Consider the following 18,331-nt stretch of genomic DNA (forward strand, 5'->3'; position numbering starts at 1 on the left):
ATTATTTAAGCAGTACAGTTAGCAGATGCCCAAAAATGCCCCATCTTCACTTTACTTTCCTTCTTAAAACCTTAAAAAGATATTTGTGAAATTGTTCACAGTATCTCAACACAGTGCTCAGTAACACTAAAGCACAAAACCAACACCAAATTAACACTCAATACTTTTTAACACATATAAAACACCTTAACACTCTCACAGCTCCTGTCTCTGTCAGGAAAGGGGTAACAATGAACATGAAACAGATGCTCAGTTGATTTCTGTTGATTTCCTGCGCTGTGTTAACATTACTGGCATACCTGAACTGTAATCCTAAACAGAGAGGACAACACTTGGTTTGTTTGTTCAACTCCTGCAAGACAAAAGACGGAGGGAGGTAGATGAAAACAACCACGGACGAAACAAAAAATGTCCTGAAAATTAATTACATGTGAATAGTCACCCAGACTTATCAGCTTCTCCTCACTCAGTAAAAAGGAGAAACACTGAGGAATAAAGACAAACCGTGTCTTTGTCCATGTTGTCTATGTATTTTCAGAGGTCATGGGACCTTATTGCTGGTAGTTCCCATACTGTCCCTGAGAAGAGAGAAAACAGTCAAATCAGTCAGATTTCTAAAATGAATGATATTTGGGAGCAGCCCTGATGGCACCTACCTGCTCATAAGCATAAGGTCTCTGTGACTGGGCACCTGGGCCAGACTGGGATGATCGGTATGAGGAGTACTGTTGACCCTGACCCTGCTGATACTGGGAGTACTGGGAGGAAGCCCCCTGACCTGGTCCTGAAATGGGATGAGCAGCAGACTTAAAATGACCAAGTTTCCCCTGCTGACAAGGTTATGATATTGTATGTAGAGATGTAAGTACAAACAACACCTTACGTATGCAGCCTATTTGATGACTACTGTTTGAATACATATTTAAACCATTAAAATGCTACAAAAAATAAATGTTGAAGAAACAAGTAGCATGTGTGTGTGTGTGTGTGTGTGTGTGTGTGTTTGTGTGTGTGTGTGTGTGTGTAGGTCTTCACCATAGCCCTGAGGCTGTCCACTGTAACCCTGTTGTGAAGGGTACTGTTGTTGACTGAAGGCTTGCTGTTGGCCGGAGCCCTGCTGATACTGAGCCTGCTGCTGGCTATATTGGGAATTTCCTATAGGAACAAGTGTGGTTAATGTATTCAATTGCATAGACAATAAAGACTGTAATAAACTGCCTGTCAAAAGTTTGGGAACACCTTTCTAAGAGTTTTCCAAGTAACATACAATTTTCTCTGTTACTTTCCAATAATGTATGGAAAACATGCCTGCAAAGGTTTCGATAGCATAATGCTGCTATACTAATACTTTGAATGTGTTTATGCAGCACTCATGTTCATCAAAGTATCTTCCTTGGTATGAAGTGTAGTTTAATGTAAATAATGCCAAAATAATGTTTTGTCAGTTTTCTTTTCCCAAACTATAGTTAAAAGCACCTATTGAAAGCCTTTTGCCCTGAAGGTGGTTTAAACACCTGAAATGTAGCCACTGAATTCACAACAAGAGTATAAAATTTTTACCTAAATAGTATTTTTGTCAGCTATTCCTTCAGTTTTGCAGTTTTTACAAAGAGTAATGGCAAAATCTAAAGGGCTTTCTACTGAAACATGTCGGTCTGTAGTTGTGAGGAGAGGTTAAGGTTGTTCTTATTAACAAATAGCTAGGTCTCCCCAAATGTCTGACAGGCTGCATAAGCGCAAGAATAGTGCTACATATCCAATATATATATATATATATATACATATATATATATATATGGGTTATTAATTCTGTTCTTTCAAAAAGCTGCTACAAAAGATTTGGGCTTAAATGGAATGAACCCATTAATTCACACTTAATGTTAAACTTGACCACAAAAGTGTGTTTGCAGAAATCATTGCAATTTGTTTCATTCCTGTATGTAGTGTACGCCACACTGCGTTTACTATAGGTGTAACACTGAAATTAAGGGTGTTATTAGCCAGTCATAAAGCTAATAAGACATAGCACTCACATTCACTCACACACACACAAACACACACACACACACACACACACACACACACACACATATATATATATATATATATATATCTGTGCAACTTAGAGGTAATATGCTATTATGGGCGTTTGAGTCAAATTTATAAATTTAATAATTTACAAATTTAAATGTACACCTGTGAGAAACACCAGATTTGTTACACTGTCAGTATGAAATACAGCGTATTTAAGTAAAGAATAAATAGGGTGTATTTTAAGGAACCTACCGCCTTCATAGTAGTGTTGTGAAGATTCATCGAACGACCTGTCATAACCCTGATCGGCATAAGAGGGCTGTTGGTAGGAATACTCTCCATGACCTGTAGGAGGCGTAAAAACTGACTCAGGCACTGTGCCCGTGCTAGGACATTGCTCTTGCAGGGCTGGATGCTGTTTTGTCAGACTGTGCAGGCAATTAAAACGCACCATTTTCATTAGCTCTTGCGAAAATAGGAGCCATATCAATTTTCACAAAGTCCTGAGCCCTATCCTATTCAGTCATTTGTATTAGCAACAGTGAGTTTTTAAACACAGAAACTGTCCTCCTTTAAAGCGCAGTCTTATCACTCGTTCTCTGACAAAGTATAGAAGATACTAATAAATCACCATCAGTCTATAGCAAGACCACTAACACAAAGACAACTTCATCCCCAGTCAAAGACATCAATGTCTCTTCCACAACACGAACACAAAAAACTTCAATCTTCGAGACAATCTCTCTACTTCTAAGTTCCATTCCAAAGCAGATAAAAGAAACATAAAGGAAAGCCAGATCTGAAATTTCGGCACACCAAAAAAGTATCAAAAATGACATAACGAGGGGGAGACTGCTTTGAAACCAATCTCAGTAAACAAAAAAGAATAAAACATCAGAGCCTTGGGAGAAGACTGACATTAAGATGAAAAAATGAAGACTGCGAAGAAAAATGTGAAGAAGTGAAGACAGAGTCAATGCTGGAGTTGGTGATGAAACAAATATTCAGCTGAGGGATGAGGTGTAGTTGGGGGCAGAGACTGTTCCACAATATGGATGAGTGTAGGTGTGTATGTTCGCAAGGGATACATTTCCATGTTATTACCATCAGGGTAATACTGCTGGTTTATGGGCTCGCTGGAGCTCTGATTGTGTCCATACTGCTCCCCGTAGAATTCGTCTTGTCCCATGTACTGCGGGCCAGATCCTGAAACACAGGCCACACCAGGGTAAGTTAATCAGCTGATTTCTCCAACTGCTTAGAGCCTCACTCTAATTGATTTCTTCAGCAATTGCCTGCTCTGATTGGTCCCTTCATTTGAGCATGGCTTAAAGTGTTTCTGGAGGAGTGAGTAAAATTTAGGTGGCGTCAATCTAAGGATTACAGTGGTGTTGGAATCCCTCTGTAGCATTAAGTTTGATCTCAAATTTCAGGGTCCAAAGCATGATGTTGAGCATTTAAGTACAAGTTCAGCGTTTTTTGAAGACTGACGAGAAATTGAAATGTGTCTTTCTATTTAAAAAAAAACTGTCTTGGTATTTAATTTATGTGTTGTAAACATATCTGTAACTCATCAATATATTTGTCTCAGAGTAACAAGTACAAAACTATGACTTTCAAAAAGGTCTGTTTATGTATGAGTAAAAAGTGAGTCATGTTTCCGTGAGGAAACGACGAGGTCAATGATGTGATTACATACAGAATGGATAAAATGATCTTTTATTTTTGAATAGTGTCATAGTTTAAAAAAAAAACGAATAGGTTGTAAATTTGATCAGAAGAGTTTATCGCGTCTCACCAAAATAAAAGATTCATGGAAGTGAAATGAGAGGTAAGATGCTGAGTATATTTAAGGAAGCAGTAATCCACAGGAGGGTTTCCAGAAAAAAAAGAGCAGACTTGGTTGTCTATTTGCTCAAGTAGTTTGTTTGTTTGTCTGCTCTAGTAGTGGTGTGCAGAAACTTCAGATATCACTACTTCTCTTCAAATCACTAAGGATGTTAAAAAAAATTCAGGATTAATGCCAACCCTGAATAGTTTATCCGTCACAAAAACAAAACAGCCCTCCTCCAAAAAAAGAGAAAAGAAAAGAAAAACAAGTCTCAATGTCAATCAGCTATCTCTCATTTTCCCTTTACTTCAAACTGGAAACTGTGAATTTCCAAAGCATACATCAAACTGCATAAGCACTATGTCCCTAGGTTTCCAGTTGTTCCAAATTCCACAGCTGGTGTGCTGACCCAAAAATATTACTATTTATATAACTGAACTCATTTAAGAACACATAAAAAGGTTCTTAGAAAAAGCTTTGCATGTGCTCTTCTGTTTAACAACCTGCCATTATCCAACCATGACAGCACTCCAGCTTTGTGAGGTTTCAGTATGAGACTTCCAGACACAGCTCAAAAAAGTTCTTACTTTCAAAGCCTCTCACAGCTCTATTATGTACATGTGATTTTAAAGTGGCATTTATTATCAACATGCTTCACAACATCATTCAACCCAAAAGTGTGAGCTGTCTACAAAGCCAAACATCAAACCATGCCATGGAAACACACTCAGTCACACCTGAGAGCCTGATACCAACTGTAAATTTCTAGAGACAGAATGACCAAAATCTTCCTTTAACATGCCCATGATCACCTGTCCAAGCATCTCTCTGTCAGACCCTGACGGAGCACCACAGGCCAAAATAGAGGTCTATTTTTAGCTATGTGCTGATGCAGCACCATTTCTGAGATGTATGACAACTGAGACTGGTAGTGACAGCAGATAAATCTCAGCACTCTAACAATGCCTCCAACCCATTAAAGCCCTCACCGCCAGTCACATGACTGTCTGGCTCATCCACTCTTAACCACTGTCTAAGCAGGTCTGTTACACCTTTTTAACTGTACACGTGGACTGAATCATGTAGTCCTGTAAATCAGGAACATCTGGCATAACTGCTGTCTGACTAGTCTGAAGCTCTGCCAATCCAATTACATAAGACCATATTTCACAAATCCAGAACACTGATATAATGAAGTGAGAGTTGTTCTGAAGACAGCTCTGCCCTAAAGGCATATAGGTTTGTGAGTGGATTAAGGATGAGGCAAGAAACAGATTAAGATCAGGATTAGGTTTACAACTAGACCTTCTTCCCAAAAAACATGTTTCATTTGATATGAAGCCAGTGTACACAAATCTGCAGGGTAGCTCTACTTGACTTCAATTTTCAGAGTCAATGTCAGATTTGACTTGGATTTGAGTTAATGTTTAAACAGTACAGATATCATAAAGATAAAAAGTCAGGTGTATCTAAGATCAAAAATTGAACTGACTTTTTTTTTTCAAACAGATGCAAAGTATATTTCCTTATAGTTAAGATGACCCAGCTTTTATTTTCACAATGTAGACAGACACAACTGTGCTAAAAAATAAAAACAAAACAAAACAAAGACAAAACAAAAAAAAAAAACAGCACACTCCCATAGTTCTACTCATCAACTAGACCAAATCCTAGCAAATCCACCAGCACATCTGGAGTCCAGCTAATGGCCAAACCAAACCTAGCATCATGTTCAGTAGCATTCCTTGCTGATATTGGCCCTTCTTTGTCCTCTAAGCTCTGTGCACAAACCAAAGCCCAGGAGAATAAAATGAAGGAGAGGTGTTATAACACATATCATAAAAGAGAACTACAGAACTTTACATGGGATGTTTGAGAACGGACCACTTCACTGTTGGAGTTCATTTGAATCTGGGGCTCCTAGTGGCTACTTTTTTGAGGGTCGCAGAATATCCTCTCCTTCAATTCCTATGCTCCTGAAACCAAAACTATAGAACGTGTTTAGGAAAGACCCATCACTTACCCTGTTGCGAGGACCGGTAACTCCCAATGGGCCTCTGTGACATCATGTTGTTGCCTTGGCCACTCTGTCCCAGCATGCCCATGGATTGTTGTCCCTGGTAGTGCTGGCCTCCACCTTGAGCTGAGGAGAAGTGAGGGTTGGCACCTTGCTGGTGCATCATTGAGACTGGAAGGGAAGATTTAGTGGGAATAGGGACACCAAACAAGTTTCAACAAACACACTCAGACATCAATAACATATCAGTAGCATAGAATCATTTCATAAAGGAAGCAAGGTAAAAGAAAAAAAGAAGAAGAAGAAGAAGAAGAAGAAGTAAGAAAGAAAACCATTCAGTTCAAGAGTAGTGGCAATCAGGGGAAAACAAAGCTAACAGCTGATATTACAAAAGCTGAAGAGGGTGAGGAGGCAGTCACTGTAAACACAAAAAAACCCAAAAAGAAACCGGGGATGGGGTAAGAGCTTGGACAAAGATAAGTTGATAGCGGCAGCTGAGGGCAGAAGGGCAGCATGTCAGAAAGTTCTAAAGCTCCAGGGAACCCTTTTTTTTTTTTTTTTTTTTAAAAAGTGGCCACATAATTTGAGTCCAAAAAAGTGGAAAAAAAGGACTCCCAATTTGATGAACTGAATGTGTTTGGATCTCTTCTGATCTTGTATCTCTTTTGATCAAGGACAGTGGACTGGAAATGATATCTAATGACTCTTGAAACTGCTCAATCTGGAAACAAGCAATTAACTGATATTCATGTTAAATATCCAAGCAATCTGAAGTGAACAGTTAGCATACCTTCCTATCCCACCTACCTAATCTTCTTCCATACAACCAGGTTAAGTTTTGTAACCTAATGACACCTTCAAGTTAGACTCAGACACACCACTCAACTGTCCTGTCATTCTCTCACTCTTTTACTTCTGTCATATTATCCTCTGGGCATGTGAAAACTCCATTTCCTGTCTCCTCTCCTAATATGGGGCCCATTTCCATTGGCCTGGCTCACCTTGATTGGGTTGCATGTTGAGGTTGGCACGAGATGCTGAGGATGTGTAGCCACCCTGTGGCATACCCTGTGAAGAGGGCACAGAGTGACTGTACCCAGGCCCAGTGCCATGGCTGCTAGCAGGCATACTCATGGACGTGGAGGGTACCGGCGTCTGCCCAGACTGCTGCTGCTGCATGGGGGCGTGGTTAGGGGCATGACCTGGGGCGTGGCTGGGGCCTGATAACACACACTCACAATCAGCTAACAGTCAGGCATGGGGAGTGTACGTACGCCACACATTCAGTTCATCAGTACATCACAAAGAAAAAAACAGACTGAAAAGAAAGAAAGGATTGGGGACATAAAAGTAATTGGCAAAATGAAGAAATACATTCATTAAGGGAAAAGAACGACAGAAAGGAACAGACAGATTTAAAGATGGATGGAAAAAATAGGACAAGTAGACAGTGAGGAGAAGCAAGACTGAAATGGCTAAGCAGAAGCGAAAGAGACAGTTAGACAGACAGACTGAAAACACAGAACCCTTTCATACAGAGAAAAACAATTAAGAGGCACTTGAAATCCAGCAACCCGGTTCCCCATCAGACACGGTATCTGATACCACGTCTGTGCATATTGTACTCTGTTTTACAATGTATGTTACTGCTTGTGAATAAAGAATTTACAATGTTACAATGTTAGCCAAGTAACCACTTGTCATTCGCCTGTGAAAACATTGTCAGAGGAAAAATAAATGTAGTACTGACAAAACTTTATCAAAGCTCTCTGTGTGGAAGGGGTTACAGGCAGACATACAGACACATACTCAGTCAGCAAGGACCTCACCATTACTCATTTGACTCTGCATAAGTGAGGTAGGTGGCAGGCCAGAGGTCATGCTGTCGTTTAAGTTACTCTGAGAATGGAGGGACTGCCCTCCGCCACTCTGTGCAATTCCTCCTCCTCCACCCATATTCATACTTGAATTAGGAGGCTAGAAATAGAAAAAAAATATTTTAAAAATTATATGTTATATACAGTTAATTGGTTTTTCGTGTGTTTCAACCTGTAGTAAATAAATTTCTAAAATACAATTACATTAATTAAAATACAGTTTGGCCCAGTGTAGTATGATCTAATCTTGTCATATGATGACAAATGACAACAGATGAAATGATAGATAACAAATAATGTAAATGTGTATGAGACGGATAGAGAGAAAGAAAGAAAGAAAGAAAGAAAGAAAGAAAGAAAGAAAGAAAGAAAGAAAGAAAGAAAGAAAGAACCAACAGGGGGCTCTGTTGTATTATGTAAACACCACTTCATAAAAAACATACCGCAGGTAAGAGAGATTGCATGTTTTGATTAGAGTCCGCTATAGTCGCCAAGTAGACCAAGTTTCTGTGCAATATCTGTTGATACCTGTGAAAAAAGCATTGCAGCAAATAGCACACACTTAGACACATAAAATACTTCAGAATGCACTTCATGAAAACGGAAAATGATCTTTTGTCCGTTATTTCGTACGTACTGTGTACATTCCGCCGTCTTTCCTTTGCTTTGATAGTCCATGATACACTGTATCAGGTGGTTGTTCTCATCCAGCATCTCACAGGAGAGAAAAATCAATGTCACCATAAATGACTCTGGTTATTAATCCCCACGCTAAAGTGATGCAAATTAAATAGGTCTTAGCAAAAAGCCTAAAAATACAGTATGTGGAGAAAACAGATGTCCTAAATTTTAGACTCGTGGAAACCATGTGAGTTATCTTGCACTGAACAACTAAATAGGTCATTTTTCTATTCTTTTTTCTCTCTTTTTTTTCTGAGACAGCACAAGCAGGAGAATAAGTTTGGTGCGTCTCCCCTTCCGGTCGAGCTGCCATTCTCGTGCATTACCGTATTGTTCAAAAACAACACTGGCAACAACAAGAGTTATGACAGCGAATTAGGAACAAGATGGCAAAGATAATTGTATAGGCAGAACGATTGCCAAATGCCAACCACAAAAACGGAACTGGGATAATCAAACTGCACATTCATTGCAACAGTTTGAACTGTTCACACCACACTGTTTTTTTTTATCATACTAATGTCAGCTTGTATCAGTAAGTGATCCATCTTTCTCTCTTGAGAATGAAAAGCAGCTGCCATGATAACCCAAGTGTCTTCAGTACCAATTTAGGTAACCTCTTACACATTCCCAAGCTCTGCTCGGAGACCACTGTACAGAATTGACCGTAGCCTATATTTGTTATTTTATTTACGATTTTTAATAGTCTAAAATATATTTCCCTAACACTAAAGACAAATTTTGACTTATGATGCATAACAATGAATAAAATTGGTTACGCCAGTTGTTATCACTAAGTACAGGGAATAAAGTAGCTTCCAATATCACACCAATGATAGCAATAGTAATAACGTAAACATGCAACTACCATGAAAGAAAAAAATCTCTCTCTATATATACACCGTTATTGTTACATGCAATTGTTCTTAAACAAAGAAATAACGAACTCCGAGAAAATAAAATTTAAAAAATCAAATAGGATGGTGCACATAAGACTACAGACACGTTTTGCCTTCTTTGTTTTGGCTTATACTGAACCAGTTGCCATCTCAGAGGCTGGTATCTCCTCGCTTACTTTCCCACCATTGACACAAGCTCAGCGACTGCGCTTTCACATCACCAAGAATAAGAATCTTATTCAACGCACGCATTCTCGATCAAGAAAGGAAACGAATACCTTTTGTATCGTTTGTTGGGTAACCTCTCCTTTCCCTCTCGGGCGAACTGACGAAAATGCGACTGACATTTTTTTTATCTAAAAATATAAGAATGCTTTTATTCTAATATTTATTATCTATCTGGCTTTCAGCCTCCTATTACATGCCAAGGTTTTTCATTCCCACGTAAAACAGGGGTGTTGCAACCTCGGAATGTCCCAAATTTAAGATTTAAACGTTCATAAAAAAATGATGATCACCATAGTTAGTGTGAACACCAAGCTGGTGTTGTCTTTGTTCCAAAGACTTAGACGTATTATTCATATCTTGCATGTATATCAAACAATTGATCTGGAAGGAGATATACGGAATACCTGTTTATGAATTTTGGTATAATCCACTCAGCTCTGGCGGACCATTACTTTCTTCCCTATAACGAGGGTGTTCGTGGATTCACAACAACGACTACGCCAATTCACCAACGTAGAAGTCTGCAAATTGCTGTCAGCATGAACGCAATCAATCAGAGGCGGTAGCTACCCTTTCAATTCAAGTGGAGGCGCTCTCCAGAGATTATGCTGTTTCATTCAGATTACTTTCAGTTTTACTTTTTGAAGTCGGTAACAGACTCTGAGCAAAAAGTCTCAACATAGATTTCGTCTCAGTCAAACAATGAGTTACGATCGGGCCATTACTGTGTTCTCACCTGACGGTCACTTATTTCAGGTTGAATATGCGCAAGAAGCAGTCAAAAAGGGTTCAACGGCGGTGAGTTAGTAAAACAATGTTTTTACCTGTGACACTGCAAATTCAGTAATGGACGACTTAATTCAGCCTTTCTCGAAAGTTGCTCTATGATCACGCTTTATTAGACTTGGAAACGATTTGGTAGTCTTATTTAAAGTCCTTAACTGTGGTTATGCGCGGTCAGCGCTGATAATGATTTGTGAATGTACACTATGAACGCTTCTTTGATGTCCGTATGAAGGTTGGAGTCAGAGGAAAGAACGTGGTTGTCCTCGGAGTGGAGAAGAAATCGGTTGCCATGCTTCAAGATGACAGAACAGTGCGCAAAATCTGCTCTTTGGACGAACATGTTTTCATGGCGTTTGCAGGTTTATTTGAACTATTCTCAGTTTCTACCCTCTCTTCCTGCTTTGTCCATCGCTTTGTTCTACGGCAAGGCTCTCATGCTTTCCCAGCTTTATATGGGAGTGACTTAGGCCAACGCCAAAAACTCTGATCTTTGAGTTCACATCACATGCTGATTTTCGAATTTCTTCCCGTTTTTCCGTTCTCAGTTGAATCTACATATTTTTTATTAGATGCAAAAGTGTATCAAAATTTACTACAAAATACAAAATGTTTTTGTGTTTCTGATCTTCAGGGTTGACAGCAGATGCAAGGATTGTTGTCAACAGGGCAAGAGTGGAGTGTCAAAGTCACAGACTGACAGTGGAGGATCCCCCTACTGTGGAATACATCACACGATTCATATCGAACATGAAACAGGTGAAATCGTCTAGAATATCTGATTTACGACAATCTGATATTAGTCAGACTAAAATTGTAATCTTATGCTCTTAATGTAAACAGATGCGATTAAACCATCTGTTCTCTTTTATTGACTTACACTCATAATGAATTCAGTTTGCTTTCTCTAACTCAGCTGTAAATGCAGACACAAATAAATATTCAGCCTCTTGCCATCACAGAAATTATGACAATACACTTTTTTCATCCCTGTATTACCTGAGAAAAAAGTTGGTCAGATGTGACCTATTTCAAAAGTAGAATTTGCTTTAGGTAAAGGCAGTAATTGCACCTTGAGGAAAGACCTTGTGCGCAACTATTTGCGGCAACCAGAGTTGTTTGAATATTGCTCTGTATAACACCGGCCTTAGTCTATGCAGTTCCTTATAATTTGGAATTAGAATTTGCACATGTCAGTGTTGAACACTCTGTCCTTACTATGTACCTCACTGTGTTTTTCTCCAGCGTTACACCCAGAGCAATGGACGGAGACCATTTGGGATCTCCTCTCTCATAGTTGGCTTTGACTTCGACGGTACTGCCCAACTCTACCAGACAGATCCCTCTGGAACATATCATGCATGGAAGGTACAGACCTATGTTCATTTATCTCATTCATTTTGCTTTTACTTATAATCAGGTGCTTGCTAAATTTAAATTATGGTAGAGTAACTTGTAGAGGTGTGTCATTTGTGGCCTGCTTTCATATTTTTCCTTAATGTTGTCCCAGTTATCACTGTAAAACTAGTGGGGAAAAATCTTTCATTATGAAATGGAAAGATTTTTCATTTATTTTTGAATTATGACAAGTGATCACCACGGTGCTTTATCTCTACAGGCCAATGCCATTGGGAGATCTGCTAAAACAGTGCGGGAATTCCTGGAGAAAAACTACAAGGAAGTGGACATGGAGTCCGATGAGGCAACCATTAAGCTCGCTGTCAGGGCTCTTCTTGAGGTAGATTAAGGTTTTGAATTCTACAAGCAAAGTATACACACTTCCTCTCATGTGTCATGTTTGGCTATATACATATTGTTCCATGTTACTGGTTCTTAAAGTTTACATTGACAAGTTTCCTTTGGCTTGACACGAAGCCTGAAGGTAAAATATGCCATGATCATTTGAAGATCCTGTGGTGCTGAAAAGGAGAAAAATCAGAGTACGCTCACTGTTGTCATAAGCAGTCTTGTGAAATGTTCACTCAAAGTTCTTGGTAACTCTCAGGTGGTGCAGTCTGGAGGAAAGAACATTGAGCTGGCCGTTATGAAGCGTAATGAGCCAATGAAGGTCAGTTTAAATATTACTCTGTCTGATGGAAACCTACAACTTCTGCTACTGCTCCTGTTCATTCAGCACTAACAATTTTCCCTCCAAATTTGCCATTAGATTCTGGACCCTGAAGAGATAGAACAGCTTGTCTCAGAAATTGAAAAAGAAAAAGAGGAGGCGGAGAAAAAGAAGAAGTCCACAACAACATAGATACGGGATAATCCTGTGATGTGATCCAGAAATACAAGTCAGAGTGCTCATCTTCCCATATAGAACAAATAAAGAAAAAAAAAAATTTACTGAAGCAAAACTGTTTTTATTCTTACAGGATTGCCTCCGCATATAGATGACTGGTTATCAGTTTATGCAGCACAATAATAATCACACCATACTCAAAGTACATCAGCCATTTCCCATGTTTTATTAACAATGGACATGTTATTACAAATCCCCCTGTCTCCAAACTCAGGGCAAAGAAAAAAGGTTCTACAAACAAATGAATTGGGATCAATTTTTAGGCTGACATTGTCAGACTTAATATAGTTCTAGTAGTATTAATAGTGTAAAGTATTTGTACAAATAAGAGTGACTTCACAATTTCACCATTAACAAACATGCCACATAGTCAAGGAAGCAAATCTCACTTGTTACATTTAAATTGGTTCAAGTTAAACAAAAATAGAAATTTGTTTAAACATAAAAAAGGAAAAAAGTGGACAATTACACAAACTCTGAATACCATTTACTTCCCTACAAGGCACATTTAGAAATGAAGGGAAATTACACATCCTTCAAAACAGGGAGAAATCCCAATGATGGAAAAGCAAAATTAAGCCATACAAAAATAGTTCTTTGTGAAAATAATAGGAAAGAAAGTATTCACAGGACCACTTTGTGGCTATTCAAACTTGTAAACTATTTTGAAGATCTAAGGAGAGAAGGGGGGGGGGGGGGGAGACACATTAGCAACATTATTTCTAAAACCAAGGCGTCCTTAGATTTCATAACACAAACTCCTCCCAATCCCTGGATTATTTTCTACTCTCCTCCATCCATGCAAACTCACCCATAATCACAGTCTTCCACTTCCCACTCTCTGTGGAGGAAAACGCGGCACGGCTCCCCCTCCTCTGCGTCCTCTGTAACCCCCACGGAAGGCTCGGCCCCTCAAGTACCGTCCAGGAACCCCAAACGTTTCCACATTCAACTTTCTCTCTTCTGCCCATGTTGTGCGTCTAGTGAAAAAGGCAGGTAAAAGCAGACTCAGATAGCCATCACTCATGTTGGACGTTCCACTAAATTCTACAGGGCAAATACATGCCTATCTGGAATACACATCTTCATCCATTCAAATTCTGTTTAAAAAAAAAAAAAAGGGGAGGGTGGAGTTATGCTCTCCTGTCCTTCATTTACACTGATCAAAGTGTAGAAATGCATAGATGAACTCAAAAAGGCAGCAACACCATCAAAACCATCTGTGCCCTCCGATTCACAAGGATAGTGACAAGAATGAAGCAGAAGCCTCTGCAGAGTGCTGAAGTTAAATCATTCCTTACAGGAGGGTAGTGATGCTTACAATGAACACATTCTGATGATCTTGCCTTTCTCCAGTCAACAGACAAATGGAATTTTACCTTGATTTGAGCTCTGAGGAGATGTTATCAAAGAAACATTTTGCTTTGTTATAGAAGCACTTAGGTCCAAGAAGATTTTCTACAGTCTCTTTGCTCTCCTGAGCATCTACACCAGGCTCAGCTTTCTCCTTTTCCTTCTCCTCATTCTTATCCTCCTCTGCATCATCGTCAGCTTCTGACAGTGTGAAAGACAAGAGATTCATTTAAGCATGAGTGACAGGCTTTCTACTGCAGTATTTTGGCCATATACAAAGTGTGATCTATGACCTATGCCAACCAATACACCAACCTTTACCTTCAGCATTGCTAATATATTAACCAAAAGGTTTAGGCCAAATTCAAAACAGGTAGAGGACAGGACTTCAGTCTCCTTGATGTTTATTAAAACAAAAAAACAACAAAAAAAAGTCTGATTCCACATTGTAGGACAAAACCTTTGACATTCAACTTGTCCTGGATCTCCTTTTCCAGGTCTTCCTTATTGAACTGTGCATTTGCCGTTTCAAAGTCAAAATCAGATTCAAACTGAAGAGTGGTAGGCCTGGAATTCCCAACTAGGATTTGACCTCTGCCACGTTTCCTAGGCCGGCGTGTGCCTGCGAACATCGAGGAGGGGGGGAAAAAAAAAAAAAAAAAAGTTAAATAATTTAGAGAATGACTATTGCTCAATTACAAGATGGCAGAGTAACACTGGGATGAGAGAAGAATCCTAGTTTGAGCAGGGTTTAAAAACTACTGTTGAAACAGAAACCTTGTCTCCTTCTCTGGGGTGGTCTGTTCTCATCACTGCCTTGATTTTGTCCCGGTATCAAACCATGCTGTGCAGCAGACACATCTGTAAAAACAGAAAATCACCAGTTCCAAGGCCAACACAGGAATCTGTATCTCCATTTTTAATGTCAGCATCAGACATACAGTAGAGAAATATTTAATCCATGGTTAGTTAACACAACCTTGAATGAACAAAGCTGGGGAAAAAAAAAAAGTGGGCTTCTACTACGGGACATTTAATTTGCCCATGGACTTGTGCAGTAAAAAACTCACTGTTCAGGCCAGAGGTCCTCTGGGCCTGAGGGCTACCCCTTGCCCCTCGTTGGGGTCTTCCCAAATCACGGCCCTGTGGCTGGGCCCCAGGCAAAGCTTTCTTCTGGGCTGATTTGTCTGCAGGGGCTGTCTGGACAGCCTGCTCCACCATGGGCCCTCTTCTCAAGGGAAGACCATGAAGACCGGCCCCTGTAAACACAATTAAACAAGTTCCATCAACTACAGGGGAGCCAGGGGGCTGTTAAATTTACATGTGTCAAACTTCATCTCTTTTAGTGGCATTGTATTGTATGAGCGCTGGGATAGGCTCCAGCACCCCCCGCGACCCTAATCAGGATAAGCGGCTTAGATAGTGAGTGAGTGAGTGAGTGAGTGTTTAAAACTGATCACACACCTAGGCCTAATGCAGCAGCATATTGTTGGTTTAGCAGTGAACTGGCAGCCAACTGGCTGTACGATGGCATCATACTTCTGTAAGGACTATAGCCTGCCTGTGGAGGATAGGACGCAGATGAAGTGTCCACAGATGACTAAAGAGAGATATAAATACCCCATGAGTAGGATTCCTGGTTCCATTTGCACTTCAAAGTGGAGAAAGGCCATTTAAACATTCACTTTGTTTATCTGAAAAGCTATACCTGTACAATGGCAGGATCATGAGGCAAGCTGTGGTGCATCTTTGGCGGCTCACACACTGTGATATCTTTGATGTCACTTCCTCTGAATATGATGTATTCATAAATCTCATCTCTGGGTGGCACGGGCCTGTCTGTGGGACGGCCCTCTGTTCCAAAGGACCTCACTGTACAAAAGTAACACTGCCATCACATAAACAAGAATATGAAGCATCACTGGTTCATGGCATTATTGTGTACTGCAATATTCTATAACAAGTACAGGAGAAGAGCCATGGTGAAACCATCCTTTAAATTAGTCTAGAAGACAGCAACCGCATTGTAAACAAGTCTACAAGACAGCTTGATCTCATGTGTTTACCAATAGAGCTCCGGAATTTTAGCAATGATTAACCGCACAAACATTGGTCACATACAAAACAAACACTAAAATAACTACTCAGGAGGGGGAAAAGGAAACTGGATGTTCAAAATCCTAGTTAAGCTACTTAGCTAGTTTACCTTTTGCGAGCGCTACAGTCGAATTGACCGTGTCAATGGTGTACAAGATTCCCTCATATCGAATCTGAGCTTTTGATATAAGGCTGATTCTACTGCCGATGTATGGCGTTCCGGTGCTCATGTTTGGAGCTCACCAAGCAGTCTGTCCTGTCTTTAGGAATGAACAAAAACGTTCAGCCGGCAGATTTCCTTAACTCTAATGCGCTCTGTTGCTTTCTAACAACAACCACATTACCAACACTTTAAGGGATGACTAAACATACTCTACTCGTCAGAAGAACTAAGAGGAATTTATAGGAATTCGGACAGATTGAATAAAACACGCCCTTTCATTTGTGCTACACCTGAGGCGCATTCAGTCATGCCTGCACGGACATAGTAGGGACAAGGCTGAGGAAGCGCATTTAATGTCTTTAAAAAAATTTTTTTTAAAATAATGCGAGTTATTTATATAACTTTTTCAAAGTAGTGGTCACAATTTCCGAAATACTTAATACATGGTAGGCTACGAGTGGACAAATATGGATGCCAAAGTCTGTCAGGTGCATGAACGTCACCTAGGGGGCTTTTTCTTCATTTGACCAAACAGGTCAAGCAAATTAACATGACTGAGCCAAACACTCTGATTCAACAAAACAGCTTTAATAATCAAAACTGTGCAATTCAAGTTGCGGGGCACACTTATTATACAGAGTGAATTTTTGTGCCGTAAATAGCTTTTTTTTTATGAATTCCAAGAGTAGTTATCGTGAAAAAAGACAAAAACAAACACCCATCCCCCAAAACATAATACTGATAACAAGATTTCTATAGAATTAAGGAACAAGACGAAACTGAAACAAAAAGAAACTGAAAACATTTTATAGGCTAGTTGTGTCGTGCTCAAATGCGCATCCTCCCCTAACTAATGCTTATGATAAACAGCTAATGTATAAAAGTCTGATATGGGTATGTTCACATTTCAAATGAGCAACATCTTTATTCTCTTATTTCATTGCATAGTTGCACTGGGATTACATCTCATAACTGCGAATTCACCTAGATTCAAAGAAAACAACTCATTACTATGATACAAAATGAAACTGTAATATTGAACCCAGCTGACTTTGCAGAGTTCTTTACTAAGTGATCTGTTTTTACGCAGATTCAGCAGATTAACGAAATTAATCGTATTGTAAGGGCATTTCAGTTAATTCTATTACTGTTCGGCAAGCTTAAACGGCGAATTTACCCCTAAAAGCGATCGGTCTCGCTTCAGTGGCCACACAGTTTTGTGACTTCGGGCATATCAAATTCAAATTATGTCACACATTTATGGCGGCAAGTTTCATTTTTACCTCTCACCCCGATTCAAAAATGAAGTATTATTTTTTGAACCAGTAAATTTTGCAGGTGGATAACTCTGAAGTAGGAAGTGTCAGCTTGGATTCGGAGGATGAAGACATATGAAGTAGGCTATTAGCCTACCTTTTTTCTCAGCCGACATTGTGTTCTCTGGATTATACTCTATAGCCTACTATATATAGCATGCCGCCACATTTATTAGGCCCTCTGTCAAATAGGTATGGTTTTTATTTGTGGTTGGGTCAAAAAGCCAGCGGGTCTGTTAAACAGATCTAAGTATTAACTGTTATGCACAGTTCTAATTTTATTTTCGTAATCTTGTGCTGTTTTGTGTTTTGTTAGGATTTGTCTTATCCACGTTACAAAACCGTGACATTACAGTAGGCTATACTGAGGGCAGTAGACTAGGCTGGTTTTACTGAAATAATGTTTAGGCATAAAATGTAGATAATCTGCAGGTTTATTTTTCACTCAAACTAAACTTTTTGGGCGCGTTTATAATTATTCACTTATTATAACTATTTTTCATGTGTGCATAATGAAAGTTTTGTTTAAGATGCTCATCAATGGGGCTATTTGTTTTAAAATCTCGTGAAATAAAATACAATGGAAAAAAACAAGCATTTTATTAACATTCACTGATTACGCTACTCATTACCAGGTTATGCACAAACTAGCGAATGACATAATAATGGTTGTTTGGCTGAATGACTCCCTCGGCAGAGAAGTACTATTGTTATCACTCTGAAGCTCCACATTGGGTTGGCTGCTGG

At 39.4% G+C, this 18,331-nt stretch overlaps 3 protein-coding genes across 5 annotated transcripts; 1 reads left to right on the forward strand and 2 right to left on the reverse strand.

Annotated features, from left to right (window-relative positions):
- Positions 1-551: 551 nt before the first annotated feature.
- On the reverse strand, positions 552-9,686 carry LOC115808179 (calcium-responsive transactivator-like). 2 transcript variants are annotated; one of them, XM_030769470.1, is made up of 11 exons: positions 9,618-9,686; positions 8,397-8,473; positions 8,203-8,287; positions 7,718-7,859; positions 6,884-7,084; positions 5,889-6,053; positions 3,139-3,240; positions 2,287-2,379; positions 1,036-1,155; positions 657-784; positions 552-578 (listed from the first exon to the last, which is right to left on the reverse strand). In XM_030769470.1, exons 1-11 carry the CDS (start codon positions 9,684-9,686, stop codon positions 552-554), a joined length of 1,209 nt encoding a protein of 402 aa, XP_030625330.1. The 2 variants fall into 2 exon arrangements, with proteins under 2 accessions (XP_030625330.1, XP_030625329.1); XM_030769469.1 differs by having other exon boundaries at positions 6,884-7,102; positions 7,712-7,859.
- Positions 9,687-10,174: 488 nt separating this feature from the next.
- On the forward strand, positions 10,175-12,680 carry LOC115807354 (proteasome subunit alpha type-7-A). 2 transcript variants are annotated; one of them, XM_030768297.1, is made up of 7 exons: positions 10,175-10,365; positions 10,586-10,596; positions 10,983-11,109; positions 11,596-11,718; positions 11,969-12,088; positions 12,356-12,418; positions 12,518-12,680. In XM_030768297.1, exons 1-7 carry the CDS (start codon positions 10,270-10,272, stop codon positions 12,608-12,610), a joined length of 633 nt encoding a protein of 210 aa, XP_030624157.1. In that variant the 5' UTR covers positions 10,175-10,269; the 3' UTR covers positions 12,611-12,680. The 2 variants fall into 2 exon arrangements, with proteins under 2 accessions (XP_030624157.1, XP_030624156.1); XM_030768296.1 differs by having other exon boundaries at positions 10,178-10,365; positions 10,586-10,712; positions 10,985-11,109.
- A 792-nt stretch (positions 12,681-13,472) lies between these two features.
- Positions 13,473-16,335, reverse strand: lsm14b (LSM family member 14B). Its single transcript, XM_030769963.1, has 8 exons — positions 16,215-16,335; positions 15,717-15,880; positions 15,473-15,608; positions 15,079-15,267; positions 14,786-14,869; positions 14,464-14,630; positions 14,035-14,168; positions 13,473-13,635 (listed from the first exon to the last, which is right to left on the reverse strand). Exons 1-8 carry the CDS (start codon positions 16,333-16,335, stop codon positions 13,473-13,475), a joined length of 1,158 nt encoding a protein of 385 aa, XP_030625823.1.
- Positions 16,336-18,331: the final 1,996 nt, after the last annotated feature.

This window comes from Chanos chanos, chromosome 3 (genome assembly GCF_902362185.1).
Source record: "Chanos chanos chromosome 3, fChaCha1.1, whole genome shotgun sequence".
NCBI classification, from domain to species: Eukaryota; Metazoa; Chordata; class Actinopteri; order Gonorynchiformes; family Chanidae; genus Chanos; species Chanos chanos.